At 45.9% G+C, this 22185-nt stretch overlaps 1 protein-coding gene across 5 annotated transcripts in view; it reads right to left on the bottom strand.

Annotated features, from left to right (window-relative positions):
• Positions 1-1068: 1068 nt before the first annotated feature.
• LOC149354695 (uncharacterized) overlaps positions 1069-22185 on the bottom strand; it is a 137318-nt gene continuing 116201 nt past the window's right edge. For 3 of the 5 annotated variants that reach the window (XM_089583489.1, XM_089583490.1, XM_089583485.1), the window contains exons 2-4: positions 18858-19067; positions 9090-9413; positions 1069-1173 (exon numbers count right to left, since the gene is read on the bottom strand). In XM_089583489.1, coding sequence (XP_089439615.1) covers positions 1107-1173; positions 9090-9413; positions 18858-19027 — 561 coding nt within the window. In that variant the 5' untranslated portion in view covers positions 19028-19067 and the 3' untranslated portion in view covers positions 1069-1106. Of the gene's footprint in view, positions 1174-9089; positions 9414-18857; positions 19068-19891; positions 20026-22185 lie in introns of all 5 variants that reach the window. The other 2 variants (XM_089583487.1, XM_089583486.1) reach the window with 1 other exon arrangement.

Raw genomic sequence — 22185 nt, 5'->3', positions numbered from 1 at the left:
ATATCCACGAAAAATCCCCACAGAAGCAACCTTGGAGGCAGGTGGGCCCCTTGGTGCGTAACCTTTTGGCGTCATCACAACCTGCCCGCCGGATTGTGAGCAAACTGCGTTCCATCGCAGGTGATAGTTAATTAATGACTGGTCACGAGAGGCTATGTCGTACCAGCCTCACCGGTCGTAACACCTGCCATCGCAGGGTAGTGGCACATTGCTTAACAGCTGCACCACTGCGCCAGTATCAGTATAAGGACTCTCACGAATTTATGAATGCTAAGCAGAGAATGAGAGAATGACCAATTCTGCATATAAGGACATTAATCAATTAAAGCTATTGAGTCATACCCTTAAGGCAGAGCTTAAGTGCCCTTCCAATTTTTTTGCTGGTATCTTAATGTTCAATAAAAAAACTTCTCTACCCAATGAGACAGTCCCAGGATGCCATGTTTTTGAAGAAATTTAAAATATGCCACACACTTTTTTGTTCAGGACCTCCTCCTTCTTCGTTATTCGAACGACTTCGTGTTCGACCCGCAGTGTGTGACCTGGTGCTTACGCAGTTACGCAATGTCTCAGGTTTGATCCTGGCCGCGGCTGTTGCATTTTTATAGTGGCGAAGTGTAAAAACAGCCGCATACTGGGATTTCGGTGGACGTTGAAGAACACAAGTGGCCGAATGGAATCTGGAGCCCTGATAGGGCCTTTTTGAGGTAACACAAAGCTGTAAACACTAACAATAAAGCGGCTGTGTCACAAAAGTGTGTTTTTCAAAGCGCCGCGCCATTGTTCCGACAGCGGATGAGGACTTCCTGGCTGTGAGCCTAGTTACCTTGATGCCATGAATTTTGCCGACTACGTGGGAACTAGAGGAGTCATACATGTAGGAACGCATTTAGGTGTGGATAGAGCTGGTACTACAAGATCAATAATGGTTTCACCCACGAGAGGGTAAGGGACGTCATTCAGTCTATTGAAATGACGCTACCTTTAGTGTTTTCATGTGACGCAAATAAAAGGCAGGTCTTTTTGTTTTACTAGCATAGTATTACATTAAGATGGTCCACATGAACGTTCTGCATATTGCGTATACTTCAGAAAGCATATACATGTTAATGGCGGTAGCGATGCGGCATCCGACGCACACGGGGTCCTGGAGTCCCACGCCGCCACGCCAACCTGAAAGACAGGGGAAAAAAACGTAAAGATGGATGTTGCAAGTCCTGATCACTTCGCTTAAAAAGTGCAGCGCAGTGAAGATATCATAAAATTTGTGAGAAGTTTGGAGGTTGTGGTCCAGACCTCGTATTACACACTTTACACTATTTCATAAGGACCACAACCTAAGCGCCATATCGAGAACGATTTATGATTCAAACAAGTGGGAAAGTGATTCTGTGCTGCGCCGTCCGTTCTAACCTCTGATGTTCCGAAGTAGACGTCGGAGGAGTCTACACACAGGCGCTCTACTCGTCCTTTGACTTAAGAACGCCAGGTAAACTAGCGCTGCTGTGAGCTTACCCGACCTTACAGCGAACCCGTAACCCTTCACCGCCTGCCCATCGCAAGACCTGCAATCCTGACGTTTTCCTGAGCTTATCCGTGTAGTCGGAGCCTACACAGCTGGCACGAATAGCCCGGCAGTGTGCAGACACTGGCTTCTTTATGGCACTCTGTGCGCCTGCTTTACAACCCGTTCAGTAGCCACACTTTCGGACGGCTGGACCCCTTTACGACCCACGAGCACATGCTGTTTCGGAGCACGTGCGCCCGCTTTGGTTTCTTTATTTCGACTCCATTGGCTGGCGCATGGAAGACATCACAGTGGTGTTTCCAGTAAACCAAACTGTACTCATGCAGGCTGTCTACAAATATTTTTTTCCTTAAGGGTGCTCTAAACGGCGTCGAGCAAGAGAAGCTGTGTCTACTCGTATTAAAATACTCATTGCTAGTGCTCTCGAAGCTACCAAGGCACTTTGTGGCAAAGCATCTGATGCGGCACTGGTTCTGTCCTTAAACCATGGCAATGCTCATTTGGTCATAAAACAATGTGTTAGTCAGCTCCACCATGCTGAAAAAAAATTGTATGATGCAATAACCTCACAGATCAATCATCATAGAATATCATACAATCCATATGATATATCATACCATTCGTATGATATTCTATGACATCTCTATGATGAGTGTATGATTTTACAGAAATGTATGACATTGAATGATAATTTTTTATGATTGGTATGATAAGTCTATGATATTTGTATGATATTTGTATGATGAACTGCATGAGTTTATTGCATCATACAACTTTTTTCAGCAGGGCAAGGCGCATCGTTTAGTCCCTCTCAAGCCGATCCATTGACCCACTCGCGACTATGGCATGTAAAGCTTCCTGCTCAGAGCTTATCTCCTACAAGACCCCATCCCGTAGGGCACTGTCCGGCAACCGCTCATGGGCGATGGACGATTAATGAAATTATCTCGGGTCAGCCACAATAACAAGGTGAATCAGAAGAGAAATTCTTATTTGCGGATGATACATATTCACGCCCATATTTCACATCCGGATGCTGTTTTGCAGTCAGGTAAATCATGCTCCAAACCTGAGGCTCCCTTACCCATGCGTCAACTGCTTACCACCGCCTTCAGGTGGCGTCTATAGAGGCGCGCTATCAAATTTTCGCCTTCCTTTTCTTCACTTGTTGTAAGAAAGCTGCATAGCTTTCCTTCGTACACATATGGCTGCGCTTGGGCGGATGGCTGTGAGTAATTACTCCCTTTTTACCTTCCTCCGTGAATCAAAACGAAAAAAAAAATTACTCGCAAAGCAGGGGCTTGTGAGAAAGTGAGTATTAAGGCAACTGTAATTAATGGCCTACAAGCACATTTCTCCCTTCACTGATCATATTTGCGTTCCTAGCGGAGCAGGAATGCGATCAGTGAATGATATTTTCCTAGAAGTGGAGCTTTGAAGAGCGGCGTAGTAACAAGTTGTTAAATATTGTCCATTTCTCTCAAGTGTGTGACTGTGAGAAACGGTTGACAGGATAGAGTGGGCATTCATTGTCTCACTGGAATCTAGAAAAGCTTGCAAAGTACTCCGCCTGTCATTTAGAAGGCCTGTCGCATTGAGCATACCAACGAACAGCGAGCTTTCATAAATCCTCTCTCACCAAAGGTTTTTACTCCTCAGGATTTATACCTCGTCATAGCCAACACGTTTTCTCCTTTAACAAGGGATGGTTGATGCAGGTTTATAGACGAGAAGTGTATTGTCTATTTCGTCAGTCTGTGAAGGGACCGTGACGTACGCCACAAGGAGAAATGAACCCTTGCTTGGCGACGACCGACGGCCTCGCCTTTCTTTGCGTCGCCTATGCCATCGCTGCTATATGAGGTGCCAACAGAATGATGTTTAAAAGCGAGAGCTGTTCGTTGTGCCGCCACTCTTGCTGGCACTGACTGTCTCCCGTCTGCGTGCATAGCGTCTTCTAGTCTCGTTTTCGTCGTCGTATGATACTATCACGTATATTTTATGACGCATAAGACAGTGTTTCAAAGCAAGATCATTGCAGAGATCGTAGTATGTGAGCGAAATCATCTACGCTGTATTCCACCACTCAGAAGTAGCCTGAGTGGCAGCAGGGTGAGCAATGCCCAATTGGGGATTGTATGTGCGAAGATTATGCAACGGTATCCGGACGCGTACCGCAGCAGTTTCAGTTTACTTCAACCACGTGTCACAAAAGGTCGACAGTCACATGTGATGAGAGCGGGAAAAAAGCTACCTACGGTGCAGCTTGAAGCGACCCTCTAACCTAGAAAGTTGGCAACCGCACGAGCAAAGCAGCCCGCTAACACTAGCAGCATGTCATAACATCCTCAGTTCATGTCGTCGCTGAGAAAGAGGGAATAAAAGAAAACGAATAAATAAAGCTGTTTTTTACCTCACCTAAACAAAACACGTTCTTCGGTAAGAAGGGTAGGTTGTGTAATGGAAATTTAAATTTACAAGTACGCTCGAACGCCTAGACTACAGCGTTTGTAGACCAACCATAACTGGCACATGAAATGGTTACGTGTTAGGGTTCACTAACCCTTTTGAAGCGGGACGAAATGTTTTCTGTCAGGCTGCCTGTGTTATTCATATTTACCATGTGCCTACATAATTCATACATAAAAGGCATTAACCCTTAATTAAGGCGAAAGCCTTTAATGTCTCATCGTTGTATGCTGCAGTTGTCGACAGAAATGTCACGCTTTTCAATTGGCCGAAACGGTCGTGACGTCACAGTGCGCGAATTTCGAATTTCAAACGGGGCCAATTGTACTTTGGCTAGTAACCATGCAACCAATTGAAGGGATCGTATAGTGATGCTCCAAGTAAGTGGGACTGAGCTTCATAATTGCTTAATTACCCAATCAGCCTAATTAACTTTTCAAGTCAGGCCATATAAATAAATAAAACCGAGTAGGATATTGGTCGAGCTCGGGAATCGAACCCCGGTCTTCGGCGTGCGAGACGAGCAAGCTAACCACTGCGCCATGCCAGCTCGATGGTTTGGAATGAACAAAGGCGCGTCTAGAGAATACGGTGTCTTCGCTCACTCTCATCCTTCTCCCTTCCCTTCCGGCGAGGTTTAGGTGTCAACCGAGATATGAGAGACAGATAAATTTCCTTTCCTCAAAAACCAATTTACCGACGAGCGACGCGTAGAACCGAATGGGCGATGGTGTTCTATGAACTGCCTGGCAGCGTTGCTAGACGCTGTCGCGCGTTCCACCCTTAGAGGCGAAGCTTAACATCTTAACCACTCATCAGTGACCACACTTTAGGTCGAAAAAAGTCCCCCCCCCCCCCCCTGAATTTTGACGGGCGTTCACCGAGATATGTGAGACAGTTAATGCGTGATTTCCTTCAAATACAATTTTCATTTTCTTCATTACGGGCCCTCTCTGTCTTCTTTCACTCCCACTTCCTCCCTTCCTCTACGGTGCGGTTCAGGTTTCCACCGAGAGGACACACAATTACTGCGCCATTTCCTTTCCTCAAAAAGCGTTGCGTTCAAAGGGCAAGGCATCGCGCCGAACAGGTGGTGGCGTTCCGTGGACTCCCTGGCAGCGCTACAACACGCTATCGCGTTCCACTCCTAAAGGCGAAGCTTAAGCGTCATTAATTAGCAGTTAATTAGTTTGGTTTTAGGTTTTATGGGGTTTAACGCCCCAAAGCGACTAAGGCTATGACAGACGCCGTAGTGGAGGGCTCCGGAAATTTCGACCACCTGGGGTTCTTTAACTGCACTGACATCGCACAGTACACGGGCCTCTAGAATTTCTCCTCCAAAGAAATTCAGTCGCGGCGGCCGGGATCGAGCCCGCGTATTTCGGGTCAGCAGCCGAGCACCATAACCACTTAGCCACCGCGGTGGGTAGTTAATTAGTATTCAGGCATTAATAAGTAATTAACCATTAATTAGTGATTCGTCATCACTTAGCAATTAGTACTCAATTATACGTGATGCCACCAGTGCCACAGAAGCAGCGAAAGTGGTGCGGAAAACGCTTTCGCCTCTACGCACTTTAGAGAGTCAAAGTGCCCCCTGACTTTTTCATAAAGCAGATCTAATTTCATCTTCTGTTTTTAAATAAAGTTGTAGTATGCTCACAATATGGTTGATTTGCGACGGCAAGGTTTTTTTTTCACAAGCTGGACTTCACGAAGTTGTTGCCTTGCACCGTTTTCCAAAATATACAACAGTTATGATGTGATAAAAAAGAATGACTTCATAACATGCGCATTCGTGAAGGAGGCAGTAGCGCCTGAAATTTTTTTTAGGTTTCCTACCAATCAACACATTTTAGTACCTGGATAATTTTTGTGAGAATCCAAAACAATTAGTTGATGGAAGAAAATACCGGGTGCTTTCACCAGCGATCGCCATAAAATTCGGATGTTATAAACAACAAAGCATTGGCTGAAGAATATCTCGTCGGCTTGCTGAGGGCAGCTTATGCGCATCGTGAAATGATTTTTAAAAGAAAAATGCTGCTTCACGTTGCCTCTGGGTGCCTCGATGGCCAGCGCCGCTTTCAGGGTGAGGACCATGGAGGAAAAAAAACTGAGGAGGGAGCATCTGGCGTCAGCCTTGCAGCCTAGTCTTAATAATTAAAAATATAGTAAAAAGGGGAGAGTCGGTCCCCCTGTGATCACGTCACGTGATAGCGTGCGGTAAAATCTAGCACCGCTGCGCGCGCGCATGCGGGGACTAGCGCGGCAAACTGACTGTAGAACAACCTTCTTGCTGTAGACGCCCCGCTCCACGGGCCGCGAAGACGCGCCCACTAAAACATACCAGAACCAAAACAAAAAGAGCTGACTGGGAGAGCGAAAAACTGGGACAGAGTAGCTTCACGAGCACTTGGCTTGCGAAGGCTGGCCGCGTGGCATCGCGCTCCCTCCTCAGCTTTTTTTTTTCCTCCATGGTGAGGACACCGCTCTCGACGGAGGCAAGTTGGGTCCCACTCCTCCGTTCGGCTACATTGGGAGCAATGCGGTAGCGGGCAGTTTCGAACAGAAAACTACCTCTACCGCGTGAAATTCCGCAAATTTTTTGTCCTCCCAAGACAGGGTGGTGCCATAGATTGTTTAAAAAGTGAATCAAAGTTAGTTACGCAAAAATACATCTTCTTTCGCAGCTAATCTGCCTCGAAACTCGGCTCCTTGAGAGAATGTAACAGTCGTTACATTCTCACAACGCGCGTTGCACACTCCAGTGGAATCTGTTTACCCGAATGCTTTACATTTCATTGCTTTAGAAACAAATAGGATTGCTTGCTTGGAGCTACATTTTCATATTCGCCAAAGACTGCCATTCAAACAGCTTCTCGTTCGCCGCGAAGTGCAAGAAGCTTACGAGGATGAAACGTTAAAGTTGTGGACCATAATTCCGCCCCAAGCAAATTTTTTCTGGAATTTTTTCTAGAATGCGAGGCAAGTATGCCTTGCCTCGCGTACTTTTGTGTTCTATTGGTTTACAGCTGTCTCACCTGACCCGTGATTGCCACTTTTTTGTCCGCACGCTTCCCCGAGCAAAGCATAATAGCCACTGCCTTTTTCTAGAGTGAGCCGAACAGCCGGGAACACAACGGCCTCTTACAGCCTCATCTCCGGCAGCTGCATCACGCTCACAACACGAGCTCACTTCAAGCAAAGAAGCATGTCCCAATGGGCGAATCTGCATATACTTTCGCCTCGGAATTGCATGTTCATAGCGTTCCCCGCTGCTTATCTTCTCCCGACTGGAGACGGATCATTGTGCAGCAGCCTCAGTTCACATCGAAGCTTCGGCACCATGCTGCCAGAAGTCGCATGTTTGGTCCAGACCACTAGCACGTGCGCCAATGACGTAGGCCGGGAAGGCTGCCATCGGGCTGTAGTTTATTGCGCCAAGGAGAGCTAAGGATTAAAACTTGCCATCCAACATCTAAAGTAGAGGAGCGCTTCCTACAGAACCTGACGGCAAATACGTTTCCCAGTAAGGCGCCCATATGAGTTAGGCGTGCTATCGCTGATAAGCATGTGTGTGAGCTCTTGTCAGGCATTTTGTTCAGTTTATTTATCTTTATGTCACGAAGGCATTCTAAACTCCCACCCCTCTACTTAGAGCCAGCTCATTGCGAATATCCTGGCAGCGTAACTACATTCTGTACATCAGTAAGCAAAGAAGTCGCAACTGTGTGACGCCAACGAAAGGAGCCTTTTTTCTCCACTCCACTGCACATCAGTAAAATTTGTCATGCATGTTTTTGGGCAGGCAGGTCCTAGAGTTTACTTTTTTTGCCTCCCTTGATGACAGCTGCGGAGATGACAGCTTGTCTGTCCTGTTGAATCATCCGTGTCTTTCCGCGCCCTTTAGGTCAAACGCGGTTTTCCATCTAGCCCAGACCCATACCTTAATGGGAGACCTATTGCCTTGTCCGACTACTACTGAGTGAAGCGACAAGCCAGCGTCTTTTGGAAACTGGAGCAGACGGTTCCACCGAAGCGAAGACAGCGGCCCGCGTTGCACCCACTCCCCTTTTTTAGTTTAGCTTGGCAGGAATAATGGGGTTGAAAAGAAGTGGGTACCAAAGGCTGATTTGGTGAGGTTACTTTGGAATCGGTCGCTTTTAATCACTCTTTTCTTGAATTTTTAATAGGGAAAAATAAATGTGTCAGTTAAATTTGTCCTCGACTTAGCACTGGACTTAGCTACCTAGCAACTACGAATCAGAAAAATATCCGCTCATCGTATCATCAATCTACATGCAGTAAACACCGTTCAGAGGGAAACTAAACCGTCTGCATGATTCTTTTGCGGAACAAGCAGTTCAGAAAGTATGACCAATAGGCTTCAGACATGTCACAGCTGTACACCTCAGAGCAATGTGGCGAAGGACCGTTTGGAAGAGAAATTTGCCATTACTCTGTGGAATTCTTCACATATCGTGCAGTAATAAGACGAAGAGATCTCGAAGAATGTTGAAAAAGCGGGTGTTTAGCTATGCAGGAATAGTTATATTAGGCAGGTCATCCTCTGCGCTGCTGGCATACCCGAATGAATTAATTAGGCCCATGTAGAGACTCCGTACTTTCGAACAACAAATGCAGCATAATTCCATGAATTCGGCGACCATGGCACCATAAATTACCACTACGAAGGAACACCAATTAACCGCTGCCCTTTTTCAGTGCAGCCAGTGACTGGGGAATACAGCAGTCCGTCTTTACTTTTCGGTTGCCGTGTGGCCGTTACAGTGACTACACCATGCATAATACGCACTCACATGTGCCAGAATTTAGTGCCATGAGTGAAACAACAATGTAGTTAGTGCCATTTCCAGTTCAGTGGCATTATTGCAGTCACCGCGCAACCCCATACAAACCACGCCACACGAATAGCGCACTGTAAGCGATCGTCGAGTGGGCCCCAGCATGCCGCTGCGAGGGGGAAACGGCCGCGCGGGGTGGTGCAAAGGGTGTCCTCACCCTGAAAGCCAAAATGCGCGTACATCAAGGCATCCTACATTGCCTGAGAACGTAAACGTCGTCTTACCTGGAATATCCTCTTTGAGGCCTCCTGTTGGAAGAAGGAAGCGTTGCCCCCGGTGTCAGCCTTCGCCACCTGCAGCGCCTGCAGAGTAAATGCCTGAAGCAGCACCTTGTTCGCAACCCCCAGTGGCTGCTGGCTGCCGAAGGAAGCTGACGCAGCGGCTCTGCGACCCGCAGCACCGGTTCTACAAGACCCCATCCAGTGGCATTGGCTTCATCCATGGCTGGCACCGAGTCAAAGTGCTCGGTTGAAGGAGAAACAAAGGATGGACTGGTTGCCTCAGTGTCGTCAAGGAGCTGCTGCTGCTGCGGAGCCGACAACGACGAGCTACAAAGAGTCAGGAAAGACGGGGTGACAAATTAAAATAAGTTTGTAACACTTGCATTACAACGAGATCTATTTCTATTAACCTGTAAATTTTGTATTGGTACGACATCACTTTTAATTCATAGTATTGCTGGAGGGACTAGCGTCCGCTCTTTAGCGATGCCGCATAGTTTGAGTGCGCTTCTTCCTAGGGGTTACACCGGGCGTTCTTGCTAAAAGTAAGTGAGATTTGAAAAAAGACTGAGTGCCCTAGCCCAGTGAAACCAACTGAATTCTGTTGAGCAGTGTAGCCTTGTCTGCAGTATATTTTTAGACTTCAGCTCTTTGGCGCCCGTTTCCGCATTTCGCGGCGTCGCCGTCGCCGTTGTCTGTCGTAACAAGCAGTGGACACCCTTTAAGGTGCGAAAGCAATGGAGCGGGAGTTTGCAAAGGCAAAAATTAAAAGCGCTACCTCCTCCCCTCCTTAGCAACCGGCGCGCCAGTGGGGGGCGCAGCTGTGCACAGCAACCCTGACGTCACACAGTAGCGGTAGAACGAGCGCGCGCGCGTCGGCGGTGGCAGCTACACCGCCGCTCCTTCGCCACACGTCTTGTTGCAGTCGAGTGAGTGAGAGGCATTGCTCCGAAGTGGCCCATTGATTCCGCGCCAAGCAGTTCGGGAAGCGGCAGTGGGTTGACCACAAGGCTTTCGCCAAGCACACTTTAGAATTTCCAAAGTGTCTTCGGTATTTTTCTGAGGAAACGAAATGCGCAGTATCTGTCTCCCACAACTGCGAAACCATTAGAGCGGGGGGTTGGAAAGCAGAGGGTAAATTTGTAAATTGGTTTTTGAGGAAAGGAAATGCGCATTATCTGCATCATACATCTAGGTGGACACCTGAACCAGAGGGAAGGCGCATAACTACCCTCTAGGAACAGTGGACACCTCAATCGTGCTTTAACCTACGTGGCGGTAGTGGCAGATGTGCGCTGCATGCTTTGGCGTTGACAACGTTGTACCAGAAACGCTGCCACCTGCCAGGGTGGCAGGGAGGGTGGGGACTTTAATGTAGATATAAAGACGAGGGAATTTTGTGTATACCTTCAAGCCGGCTGTTTCTCAGGGTGATCTACCATTTACGCATTGACACTTTATTCCCGATAACAATATAGATATATGAAAAGCTGGCTAATCAATTTTTACTGAATATTAGATTTCAGAGGAAAAACAAAAATGTGTACCAGGTAATGCGACTCCCAACAGCAACCAATTGGTTCCACAGTCTAGGCCGCTTCGAGTTTTTTAAAATCCCGGGTACTTTCAGCTGCTGTGCACGATATACATAGTTGTAAGGACTACTTGTAAAGTTGTAAAGCCACTTAAGTCCCGCGCGCGGTACTTTCTGTGACCAGTCGCAATTTACACTGCTACAAGTATCCCATTACTGTATCCGCACTTGCGCGTCTGTCAACATCAGGGATGCTATGGATGGCTGAGCCGGAAGGCTCGCGTCAAATGCTGCTTCTAAATCAGCCTGCCATTTGAATTGATGTCGATTGCCATCCTGATTCTGTTACCTTTGCCTTATATCCGTTTTGAGCTGAACGGTGAGCTCACTCCCGGAGCAGCGCACGGGAAAAGACTTTCAGAAGAAAGCGATGAAGATGTAGAAGCAGCAGTCGTGCATAAATCGACTTCTTGTCTTCATCCGTGTTTTACTCGTCTAAACCAACCTCTAACACCGTTTAGTGGCTACGGCGAAAAGGCTATTAAGCATATTGTCCTGGAATCGGATCGTGGCTGCAACGGACATTTCGAGAGAGGTGATAAATAGAAGAAAAAATAACCACCGATTTACTTCGGTAAAATACAAGCGACGCAGGTGTGCTAGCACAATACGTGTGGACCCTTCACATAGGTTGCCTTTCACGGTTTTACAGGCAATGTAAGCGGCAGGTAGCGCGACGCGGTTTTCCACCTGGCTTTAGCTGCCGCGAAAGTTGCTTGCCTCGTTTCCACTAGGCTGCAGCTGGCATTGTGCAGCTCTCGCTAAACCGGTTTTTCGCCATCACCAGGCCACCACCACGTTAAACCAGGACACAAAACGGGTTTTTCGTTTCTGACGCACCTAGTGCTAGCGCGCGAAAAGGAAAGAGTTATTTCCGTCTCTCCCTTTTCCCAAACTCAATCTCTCTCCTGTCGCCCTCTCTTCGTCTTCCCTCTTCCACTTGCATTTCCCTCTCTTCTGAAAGCGGAGAAGAGAATCCTCCTCTCTCTCCCCTTTGCCACCTGACAACCGTGGGAGATGGCGGGGCTCGGCACGATAACTGAACAAAGTATCTTCGATACTGATACGAGATGCGAACCAAAGTTTATTTCCCATACAGTTACTCGATACTCTATCGTCGATACTTCGATACCCCACTGAAGTCGCCAGCATCAATAAATCTGGTATTATGGGTTGCTAAGTTAATTTTCTCATTGTTTCTGAACTTTTAGTGCATGTGATATAGCGCAGGCTGTTTGGAAGGATTTAAACGAATCTGGTTGCTCGGAGTTCAATATTTTTTAAGCTTCATTGTCGGCGTAGCTGGTTTAGTCAAAATTTTACCATTGGAGTGTAGCCATAGTGACGATGAAACGAATAATTTCATAAGCAGCATGGAAAAGGTAATGTTCTTCACGCGATCCCGTCGCCGAGAACTTGACTACATACGAATAAACTTGAAGCTCTTCCTGATGCTCTTCCTTTGTTACTGCATTATTTGCCGGTTTCCTCTGCCTTTGCCCTGTGCTAAAAAGTTCGTTTCGTGCGATTGGGAAAGCCGTACAGTAATTTCCCAGCAATGTGCTTAACACATGTTTGAGAGTGAACAATGTACAGTCTTTGTCAAAACTTTAGAGCCCAAGGGGTTCACTTCTAAGCTTTATATTGGGACTCCAGGAGCATTCGTGGAAGTTTTACTTATTGCAGGAGGCAGTGCCAGAAATCTTCTCATATTCAGGAAATTTGAAGCGCTAGAGATTCATTAAGACCAACACAGCGTGGCTCAAAAGAAAACCCCCTGGGCTCCAAACTTTTGACAAAGGCTGTACGTTAAAGGCTAGAAGGAAAGCAGCAATTATTAAGAGGACTGAGCTTTTTATTGGGCAAGCCATATCTTGCTAATCTCTGTTGCTTGTAGGTTTTAGAGCGCAGCTCTTCTGAGCCCGTTCCTGGTTTCCTCGTCGTAATCGTCGGCGTCGGCGTAGTAGTCGACATAGCCGGTTATCGAAGCAGAAGAGAGAAACGCCACCAGGAAGGCGGCTGCCATGGGAAGATCCCATAGGGTAGCGAGCAGGGTGACTCGCCTCCTGCCATACCACTATGCGTCGGCGTAGTAGGCGTAACCCGTCACCTGACACATCACAGGTCACTATGTCACCTGACATGTAACAGGTAAAAACAAAGCGAAGCGCCACCTGCCACGGCGAAAGCGGACGATGGACAGCTGGAATGTGGATGCCACGGGAAGATCCCGAAGGGTGGCACAACTAAAATGCGTGAAGAGCTGCGCCCAAACTTCGGAATAACGACTATCGTAATCCTCTTTCAGTTTTTGTACTTCGCGGTAGTAACAGTATTACCTCAAACCCTCGGTCCAAAGAGCCTCGTGATGCGGCCGTGCTTTAAGCGAAGGCAATGAAAAAACCTCTGTATACAGGACCAAACGGCACGTTGCCGTGTGGTATTTCATGTACGAAGGTGGCTTTTATCGCGACAGCGTAAAGGGTCGCGTTAAGCAAAGAAACCACCGTGCTTCGCGTGTCGAGATAATCGTGACTGATCAAGGTGGCCGTGACCTCACAACCACATCACCTAGAGCGGGTAATTAAAACACTCCACAAAACGATCACCTAGAACCACAGTGATGACGTCAGTACAGAGTTCCTCATTGGTCTACAGGGTCGTGACGTCATTCCACCGCCATTACGTGGTACCTCTGAAGAAAGAAAAACAATTGTGCTGGAAACAAAAACGGCCGCGCCGGAACTCGAGCCGGTGCACCTTGAATCGTGAGCGGGGTGCGCTACCCTCGACCACCGAAGAACTTCTTTTGTTGCCATCAAAGGCGTGGGAATACAATTTAATACAAGTCAGGTGGTGATTTACAAAGCTGCAGCATTCTCAGTGCGCTGTCAACATTCCAATTTTTTTTTACTTGTTAGATTTCGAAACAACTTAACAATTTCATCATCGCAGTCTCTGTCCTTCATCACATGATGGATTTTTAAGCATCCCGTCGACTCGGTTAACAGAGCTCCTTGTGAGAAACAAAATAAAAATGTGAAAATAATAAAATACTTAAAGCAAAATAAAGAGCAGTGTCCATGTCTGCGAAGTGATAGTTGGTCTCAGCCGCAGGGTCCAGAAAGGTAAGAGTGGTCGTGCCTCTGAGCCGGCATAGTTGTCTTTTTGCTGTGGAATGGGGCATGTGGACGCGACGAGATAGATGCGAAACCAGAGAAAATGGGATAATCAGGCATTGACTTAAATGCGCCCGTCATTGTGCGACCTGCTGACAACGGTAGTACACCTCCTCATCTCGACTGCTCGTTTTGTCAGGTCCTGAAACAGGCCGTAAGTTTACCAACGCGTGTCACAGCAGCAACACAGTCTGCTCTAGATCTCTAGTTCATAGAAGCCAAAAGTTTTTGAGGGTTACAAAGTCAGTACCACAGATAGAATGGCTCATCAGGAGCTTCTGCACGAAAGGCTACAAGTTGATAGCAAGAATCACAAACGTTCCGTTCAAGCCTTAGATAATTTTACTAAAGCAGACGATGACTCTATCTTTGACAGGTTTCACTTTTTTTTATAATGCTGCGGACATCTTGTATGCTTGGTGTAACTTTACAGGGGTGCACTGAGATCGTCGAACGCAAACAAACGATATGATTTGCTTCATTTTCATAAGCAGATGCCTCCCAGCAAGTTTCAGTCGCAGGCGTGGAGATAGAACATGCTTTAATATGATTTTTAATGTCAGAGGAGGCGCTCGTTAATTTTCACCCACATCACGTGATGTGAAGGTGTACTTGCACTAGTTATGCCGCCATCAAACCGTGTGATTGTTCACAGGAACAACCGTGCTTGCTGGTGACGCCGACGTCATCAGTATTGTTGCAGTGTAGGTTAGCAGGTCGACCATGACGTCAAGGTGCACTTCAGTACTCTCAGTACACAGTACTCTTCAGTACACTCTTAGTACAAAATCCTTTGTAATTAAAGATTAACTTTGCGCACTCGTGTTTTAAGCTCATTTTCACAAGCCTCGTATGCTTCTTGCAAGGTAGAAAAAAAAGGGACACTAAAAAACTTCTGTGTCTGTACCCCTTAAAGACCCTAGTTTATTCATCCGCAAAACACTTAGTTTCTCGTTTCTGTGCATCACACGGACACAAAACATCACAACCCATGGTTTAGTCGTGACATAATTCATTCGAAACGGCGCATTGCACAACACAGGAAGAAATGAATCAAGTTTGCCACAGAAGTGGCCGCACTTAAATAGGAATCGCTGACTAAGCTTGCTAATGCAAGCAATGCAATTTTATAGGTAGACTTTTATTACCTTCCCGAAGGACTCCCTTCGTAGGTTTTGGTGCTGCTTATAAGGCTAAAAAATGTCAAATAATGAAACAACAATCGTCACGGAAGCTGTAGCTTAATAGCATTGTCAATGAACTCACCAGTACTTTTCGCAAAGCTTTCACTAGGCCCGACGCGGTGCACATGCCACCTGTAAATTTAGGTTAGCCGGTAGTCAAATCCTCGATACCTGATCTTGCTATCAGTTGTGAAGGCATACTTTGCATCCTACTAACATTACAGAAAAGGAATAATCTGATGCAGACGGAACACCAAATGCTTGTCTGAAGAGATGCGCCGACCTGCTGTCAAATTTTCTTTATGCTATCTTTACGGCATCACTTCATCAAAGCTCCCTTGATAAAGACTGGCTAACGGCTGAAGTAGTTCTGGTGTTTATATCAGAGGACAGATTGAATGTTGATGATTACAGATCTGTTTCCTTAACATGAACTGTAAACGTTTGTAACATGTAATACCTCACCCCATATCCAGTCACCATGAATCAATGAAGTTCGTTGTTAAATATCGGTATGGCTTCCACACAAATGTGTGGGCGATCCCGCAACTACTGCTGTTATTGACGAGTTTGCTTTAGCTATAGATAATCGTGTAATGATGACATTTTTGTCTTTATCCAAAGTGTTCGATCTTGTACAGCACATATTATATATAAGTAGCCTCCGAGAAGCACGAAATTTTGGAAATCTGGTTATTTGGCTGTAGTTCTATCTGGAAAATTGCATCCGGTATTTTTAGTATACATACGTGTCAATGATGCTGAGTATCGTGTCTTATCCGGTGTTAAGCAGGGGTCGCCGTTCGCACCCCCTTTTTTGCATTATTTGTAAATCGCATTGATGATAACGTGGAAGATTGTGTTCTTATAGAACTACTTGCCGACTGTTTTCTAATATACATTGACGTTAAAGATGCCTAAAGCCAGAGCTTAGTTCAAACCTCTGTAAACTTCGGGGTTTGTGCGAACGGCAGGCGATGCTAATTCACTATCAGAAAACAGCCTCCATGCCATTCGCAAGAAAAAAATCCTGTTGGTCACTCCTACCACTTTCGAGATCAGCATGCTCATTCACTCTCGAGTGCGAAATACTTGTTTAACAGCTAAAAATAACCTCATCCAAGGTGAGCTCATTATTAAAATTCCTCTAAAGCATTCTTTAAGCTCTGTTTTCTGCGAAGAAAATTTAAGAGTGCCCCATGAAATCGTAAGATGAAACCACATGGACAGCTTGTACGCCTACTTCTAAAGTATGGATCTATTGCGTGGGATCCTTATTTCTCATAAACGTTTCTAAGATACAGTGCGTCAGTGCCTAGCAGCAAAGCGTTTTATTTGATTCGGTGATCGAATTTCTTTGATTTGGCATCTTCGATGTATCAGGCACTTTTCAGGTATTAATAATTGTGTACACGAGTTTGCAGGCTTCTCAACCTCATCTCTAGTGTTCTCGCAATAAGCACACCCATTTGAATTTCTCCTGACGCTTTATTCATTTAGAGCGATAGCACTACTCAATACAGAAACTACAGTTTGGGTTCTGACCTTTAAATTCCCTTCGGACTCAGCGATTCATACAGACAGCATTAAGCCAGATACCGAAGCATGCTTTGACTACGGCCTATGCGACGGTTTCCCTTTCCCTTCCCGACGGTTTCCCTTCCTTTGTCTTTACAAACATTGATCCACCCTACCACCACAATTTCGACCATCCCGACTCCTGAAATTTACCCCTCAGATTTGGACCAAACTCAACATCCAGGCTAATTTGAATGTGGTTAATAAGATGGTGGCCTCCCGAAACAGCAAAACTATAGTAAAAGCCCGAATAACTCTAGCTCGACCACTCGGTGCAACATACTTAAACTATTTCATCTTTCATTGCATGTGCCGCATTTCCTGGATCTCCGTTTAAAGCCAAGTTTTGCTATATCGGTGCTAAGTTTACACAAAGTAGCCATGCATTCTGCTGTGGAGGCGATTGAAGAACGGAAGATGCACCCTAGATCGGGGAAGTTACTGCTTTGAAGGGAGGGGAGAGACACTCTATCAAGTGACTTTATCGTGTATTTCATTAACCTTTACCTTAAACCCACTTCTGCGAAAATTGAGACAAAATTTCAAACAGGTTGCTACTTTCGTAAATCTCAGTAAATCGACTTATCCTTCCATTTTGCCCCTTTCCTCTTTTACATCCTTCCGGGCGATGAGGAGTAGGAATGAGCTTTGTTCCTTAGAAATAGAAATGTGTGGCTCTTTCTCGCGGGCGAGAGATCTGCCTGACTTCTGCTAGATGTTTATTAAAATTTCCGTCAATAATCTGGCTCCCTTTGCTGTGGCTGCCTCCTGGTTACTCCCATGATTCTCGCCTGGAGAGGAATGTCTGTTTTCAAGGAAAATACCCGAAATGTCGCCCGTAATCTCTAACTAAAGCTCACTTTCGTCACATTGTCGCGAGTGGATGTGTTCACCATTCTTGGACAAAAATTTTGAATACTGGATGTAAGGCACTCTTAAGTAAATTTTGAAGGTAATAATTGGTTCTTCCAATGAGTAGCAATGTATATTTTTTAATTATTTTCCATCGCTGGCATCCAGCAGTTAGGTCTGGCATAGAAAACCAATGAAGAAGGCATCTGACGATTGCAAAAAGGTCAATAGCAGTAAAATCTAGAATTATATGAAAAAAATGCGTTCATGAACACTTTCCAGTTTAAAATGCTTTTGTCCAGAATTTTTGGGTATGAACGCCATCCTCATTAATGGTACACTAGGCCACTGCCAGTCGAAAAAAAAGATTCATAATCAAGTTCAAAATACGACGAAATGTTTTTTTTTTGTTTTGTTGTATAGCGAAACTTTTTTTTATGGTAATGTAGAATTTTTCTGTACTTCGGTCGCTATGACAAGGGGTAGCACAGTAAATACCGCATAAAATTTTGTAGTTACTACAAAAATCACCCCACCAATCTCGGACAAAAATTTTGAAAGCTGAAAATTCTACAATACTTGTACGGAATTATGGAAGGTAATGGCACATTCTTCTCACGTGTAGTAAGATCTTTCTTTTAAAGCGTTTGCACCAAATGCATTGAACAGTTAGGACTGCCATATAAAACCAATGGGGAATGCTTTTGACGGTAGCAAAACGTTAATAGAACAAATACAAGACTGCCATGGGGTGATCTGCGGATATATTGATTGTTAGAGTGAAATCTTACTTTATAGGAAAATATTGCGTTCATAGACGGTTTCCCGCTCAAAAATGCTTTTGTCCAGAATTGAAGGGTACGTACGGTTCTCACTAGAAGTTCATAGCCAAAAATATTGCAAGGAAATCTATTTTGACGGCAAAATTTTTCTGTTCTGTTCTTCGTTCAGGTACGAAGTCTCAACAATAGCCAGCTGCCGTTGCTTTTGCCTGACCAGTAAAAGGGCTGCGCGGTTCTGAATGGAGGATTTTCGCGGAACGGCATTTTACTGGCAGTCACGAACTGATGATTGCGAGCAAGTCTGCTAAAGACCAGGGAACACTTGTTCATTTCTTTTTTATTGACTATGGCTGAATAAGGCCTGAGACAGGATGAGCGCTGTCAGGTACAGCTACTCTCGGTTCTCGACCGATTCGAAAGCATATCTTGACAACAGCCGGTGATATGCTGATCCCAATGCCTTGTCGCGTGTGGCCGATCACAATTATCCGGCTTGTGACTGGCTAAAACTTTATCTGAGGAGCCGACATTTGAGAATGCCCTAAGCTACTCGTTGATGCCGTTTCACCCACGGCCACCTGACAGTCGATGACGATATTTACCCAGGGGTGGACTCCTGCGGCAGTTGCTGGTCGTCGGAGCTGTCGGGCTCAGTCTTTGGGGGTGGGCGCAAACAGGCACCGAGTAGGAATTCGCCCACTGCGTCCGTATGCAAGCCTTCGTCGTAGTCGGCCTCGGGAGAACCGGTCACAGTCGACTTGAAGCGCCCCATCGCCGAGTCAAGGGAGAGCAGTTCGCGAAGGCACTTCCCCCTGCGCAGAGACCGGCAGAATCAATAATACCTTTCCAAAAAGGGCTCCCTGGGCGCTGCCATATTGTTCCCTGGTCTGCAGTGGGCACCTCCCGCTAGCACGGTGGAAGCGGCGAAACGCCTCCTCTCTGGACTGCTAGAAACCGGTTCCGCCGCCGGAAGTGCGCAAGCACTACTTCACTAGCAGTTCTGAAACAGGTGGCGTCTGTTTAAAACCTCTCGAATGCCTGCAGAAATAAAATAAGTATTACCGCGACTAGGTTTCCAACCCGTGGCTGCTCGAACAGATCAGCTTCGCTCGCCACTGCACGAGGGCACTACGCTATCGCCGCGGCCGGTCACGCCTGCAACACTCTCGCATAGTGCACTGAACATGAGAAGCGCTAAGTGTCGTTCGCACTAATTTGTAGTTTAATCCCTCCTGCACAACTAACTGGCTTGTGAAATGCGTACTTTCCTTCGCTTTACAAAGGAAGAGCATGATATAAATCTATTGCGCGTCGAAGAACACACAAACCAAAATGACAAATTCATTGTAACCTGCCTTGGCGCCGCGTATAGAGAAGTTAAGGTGAGAGAGTGAAAAAAAAATTTGCATTGAAGCGTTCGTGCGGTGTACTCTTTCTCTCGCGCGTAGTTAGGCTGAAGATGATGAATACTGCGGTTTTCAAGCGATTTAGGCTTATCTAAGTGGAAATAATGGAAACGTTAACAAGGCAATTTTAGGACGTCGTCAAGCACGCAGTTGCTGAGGTTGCTGGACGTTAAAATGACAGCTGTTCCTCACCTGCTCTGCTCGACTTTAAAATGAAAGCTGTTCCTCACCTGCTCAGAGCTGAACGGTGGTGAAGCGGTTGTTTTGTGCAGCAGCCGTAGACCCAAATGCTGCAGCCCTGGGCCGTCCTTATCGGCCCCTGAAGACAGCTAGACGGGTTCTAGTTGGCTCGGAACGCTCTTAACTGCAAAGTTTGAGATGGTGGCGACACTCCAGGAAATGAGCGCCATCCAGCATCCTTGCAGGCACGAATTGATGAAACGTTTCTGCGGAGCCTCTATAAGCGCTGAAGGGAACTTCTCAGGGCTGCCTGTCTCCCTCCAGCCTTCTCTTTCTTCGCCACCTTCTCGTTCGTGCAACTGGCATAAATACTGCCAAGATGCCTAACTACGAAGTAAAAAACAACACAACAACCTGAAAAGTCGAAGGCTTTGAAGCTAGATATGGCAACCTTAACAAGAACGATAATCCAGTCGCCATGCCGCAAACCGAATATTTGCAATGAATAGGGGCACATGAACCATCCGGTGACAACGTTAAGTGCTTCGTTTTTTAATGGCTGCCGAGTTAGCCAGTCTTCCTCCTGGTAATCTGCAATTTTTGTACCTCTAATGTTTTTTGTTATGTGCCAAAGTAAATGCTCACCTGTATTCAGCACCAGTGGGGCAAAGCTTCAAAGAAATCATGAGCATCATACACTCTCTGCTCTCCTTTCGGCTTTCAGTGGTGGATAACTGAACGTTCATACGAGAATATTTAATGCAAGCCAGCTTAATAATAAGGCATGAGAATACTGACGCCGACGGGCGTTCGTAGCAGAGGAGGCAGGCTTGTGGTAATACGCTAGAAGACGCCCCTGGGGAAGTCCCACCAGTGTACGGACCAAACACAAGTCACAAGAAACGTAGCGTAGATTAACGAGGAGACTGAGGACTCTCTTTTCATGAAGCGGACTATCTATAATGCATGGGCAATCATATGGTACACCGCATATTGGACATACGCCAGAGCTCTAGACGAAATACAAAGATAAAGAATGCTAATACCAAACCCAACAATAGAACAACCAGGCCGACCTGCACAGAGGAACAACACTGAGTACCGAGCCGCGTATCGAGCAGCCCGCGTTGCTTCCTGCCAGGGATGCGGTCATGTCTACTGCTGATGCCAAGGAGTAACCATCATTTAATAATGATAATAATAAACAACTTTATTTTCCAGAAAACATGTTTAAATTTTTAAGACAGGTCTCCGCAAGCGGTAAAGGGTTGTAGCTCAGTACTTGTCAGTCGGTGAATCACGAAGATATTGCAATACAGGCGTGACAGAACAAGCAAATAAACCTTAATACAAAAACTAGAAAAAAGAAACAGTTTAAGTTATCGACACAGGAGTTTTTAGAAAATGCTTTAATTGTGACAGCTAAGAAACTGAAAAGACAGAATCATGAAGAGAATTAAAATTTTGGGTGCATAATAATTACGAGTGAAGTGTCCATAATGAGTGTAGCAGCAAGGTTCCGCAAAACGAGGATCCAAACTGGAGAGGAAACTACCTTATCTTGGTGGACGCCGCCAAAACTTCTCGGAACAACAAGCCAACTCCTCACGTTAGTGACATTTTGATTTAGCTTATTTGTGCAAGGGATGACATCATACCACACACTTCCTGAAATGGGCTTGATATGCGAACCACAATGAACGAAGAGGTCATGCCAACGCCGCTGGGCAACACGGTAACTTTGCTCACTTATGGAGACGAAGCCTTGTCCACAGTTCTGCCGAAATGCGAAGAAAATCTTATGGACTCAGAAAACCTTATTCCGCAAAGCCGCCCTCTGAGGACGGTTTATTCGCAGGTATGCGAAAGGACGAGAGACAGCGGCAACAGGGAGTCAAGGAACTTCCCCAAAGCTGCGTCGATGAATTGGAACTGCGAAAAAAAAGTAAATGTTTTGAATCACATAAACATATATATACAAATATGACCTTGTTACGTTCTATGTTTTAGGTTTCGTACAAGGTTAGCAAGGTGCCTCATCAACCCGTTACGCTGGCAAATCTCTTAGAGGTTACTCAATAAAAGATATGATTATCTGATCAACGTAAAAAAAATTACGATTATAAATGCTTTGCCGCCTCCCGGAATTCGTAGCGGAGTGCGTTTTCTGTTGTTTCTGCGCAGCGCGCCCGTGCGTAATGTTATGAGGTTCACTACATTAAAGCTCGTATTGCAACAGTGCATACTTTACAGGCAGTTACGTAAGGTGGCTTCTGGAGCACTCCCCTCTTCACTAACTCTCTCTCGCCCATGTAACAATTAAACAGTGTGCGTGCGTGCGTGC

Source organism: Amblyomma mixtum, chromosome 3, assembly GCF_055824585.1.
Source record: "Amblyomma mixtum isolate Tamu chromosome 3, ASM5582458v1, whole genome shotgun sequence".
NCBI lineage: Eukaryota > Metazoa > Arthropoda > Arachnida > Ixodida > Ixodidae > Amblyomma > Amblyomma mixtum.
Note: the sequence above shows the minus strand (reverse complement) of the source record. Positions and strands in the feature narration are given on the sequence as shown.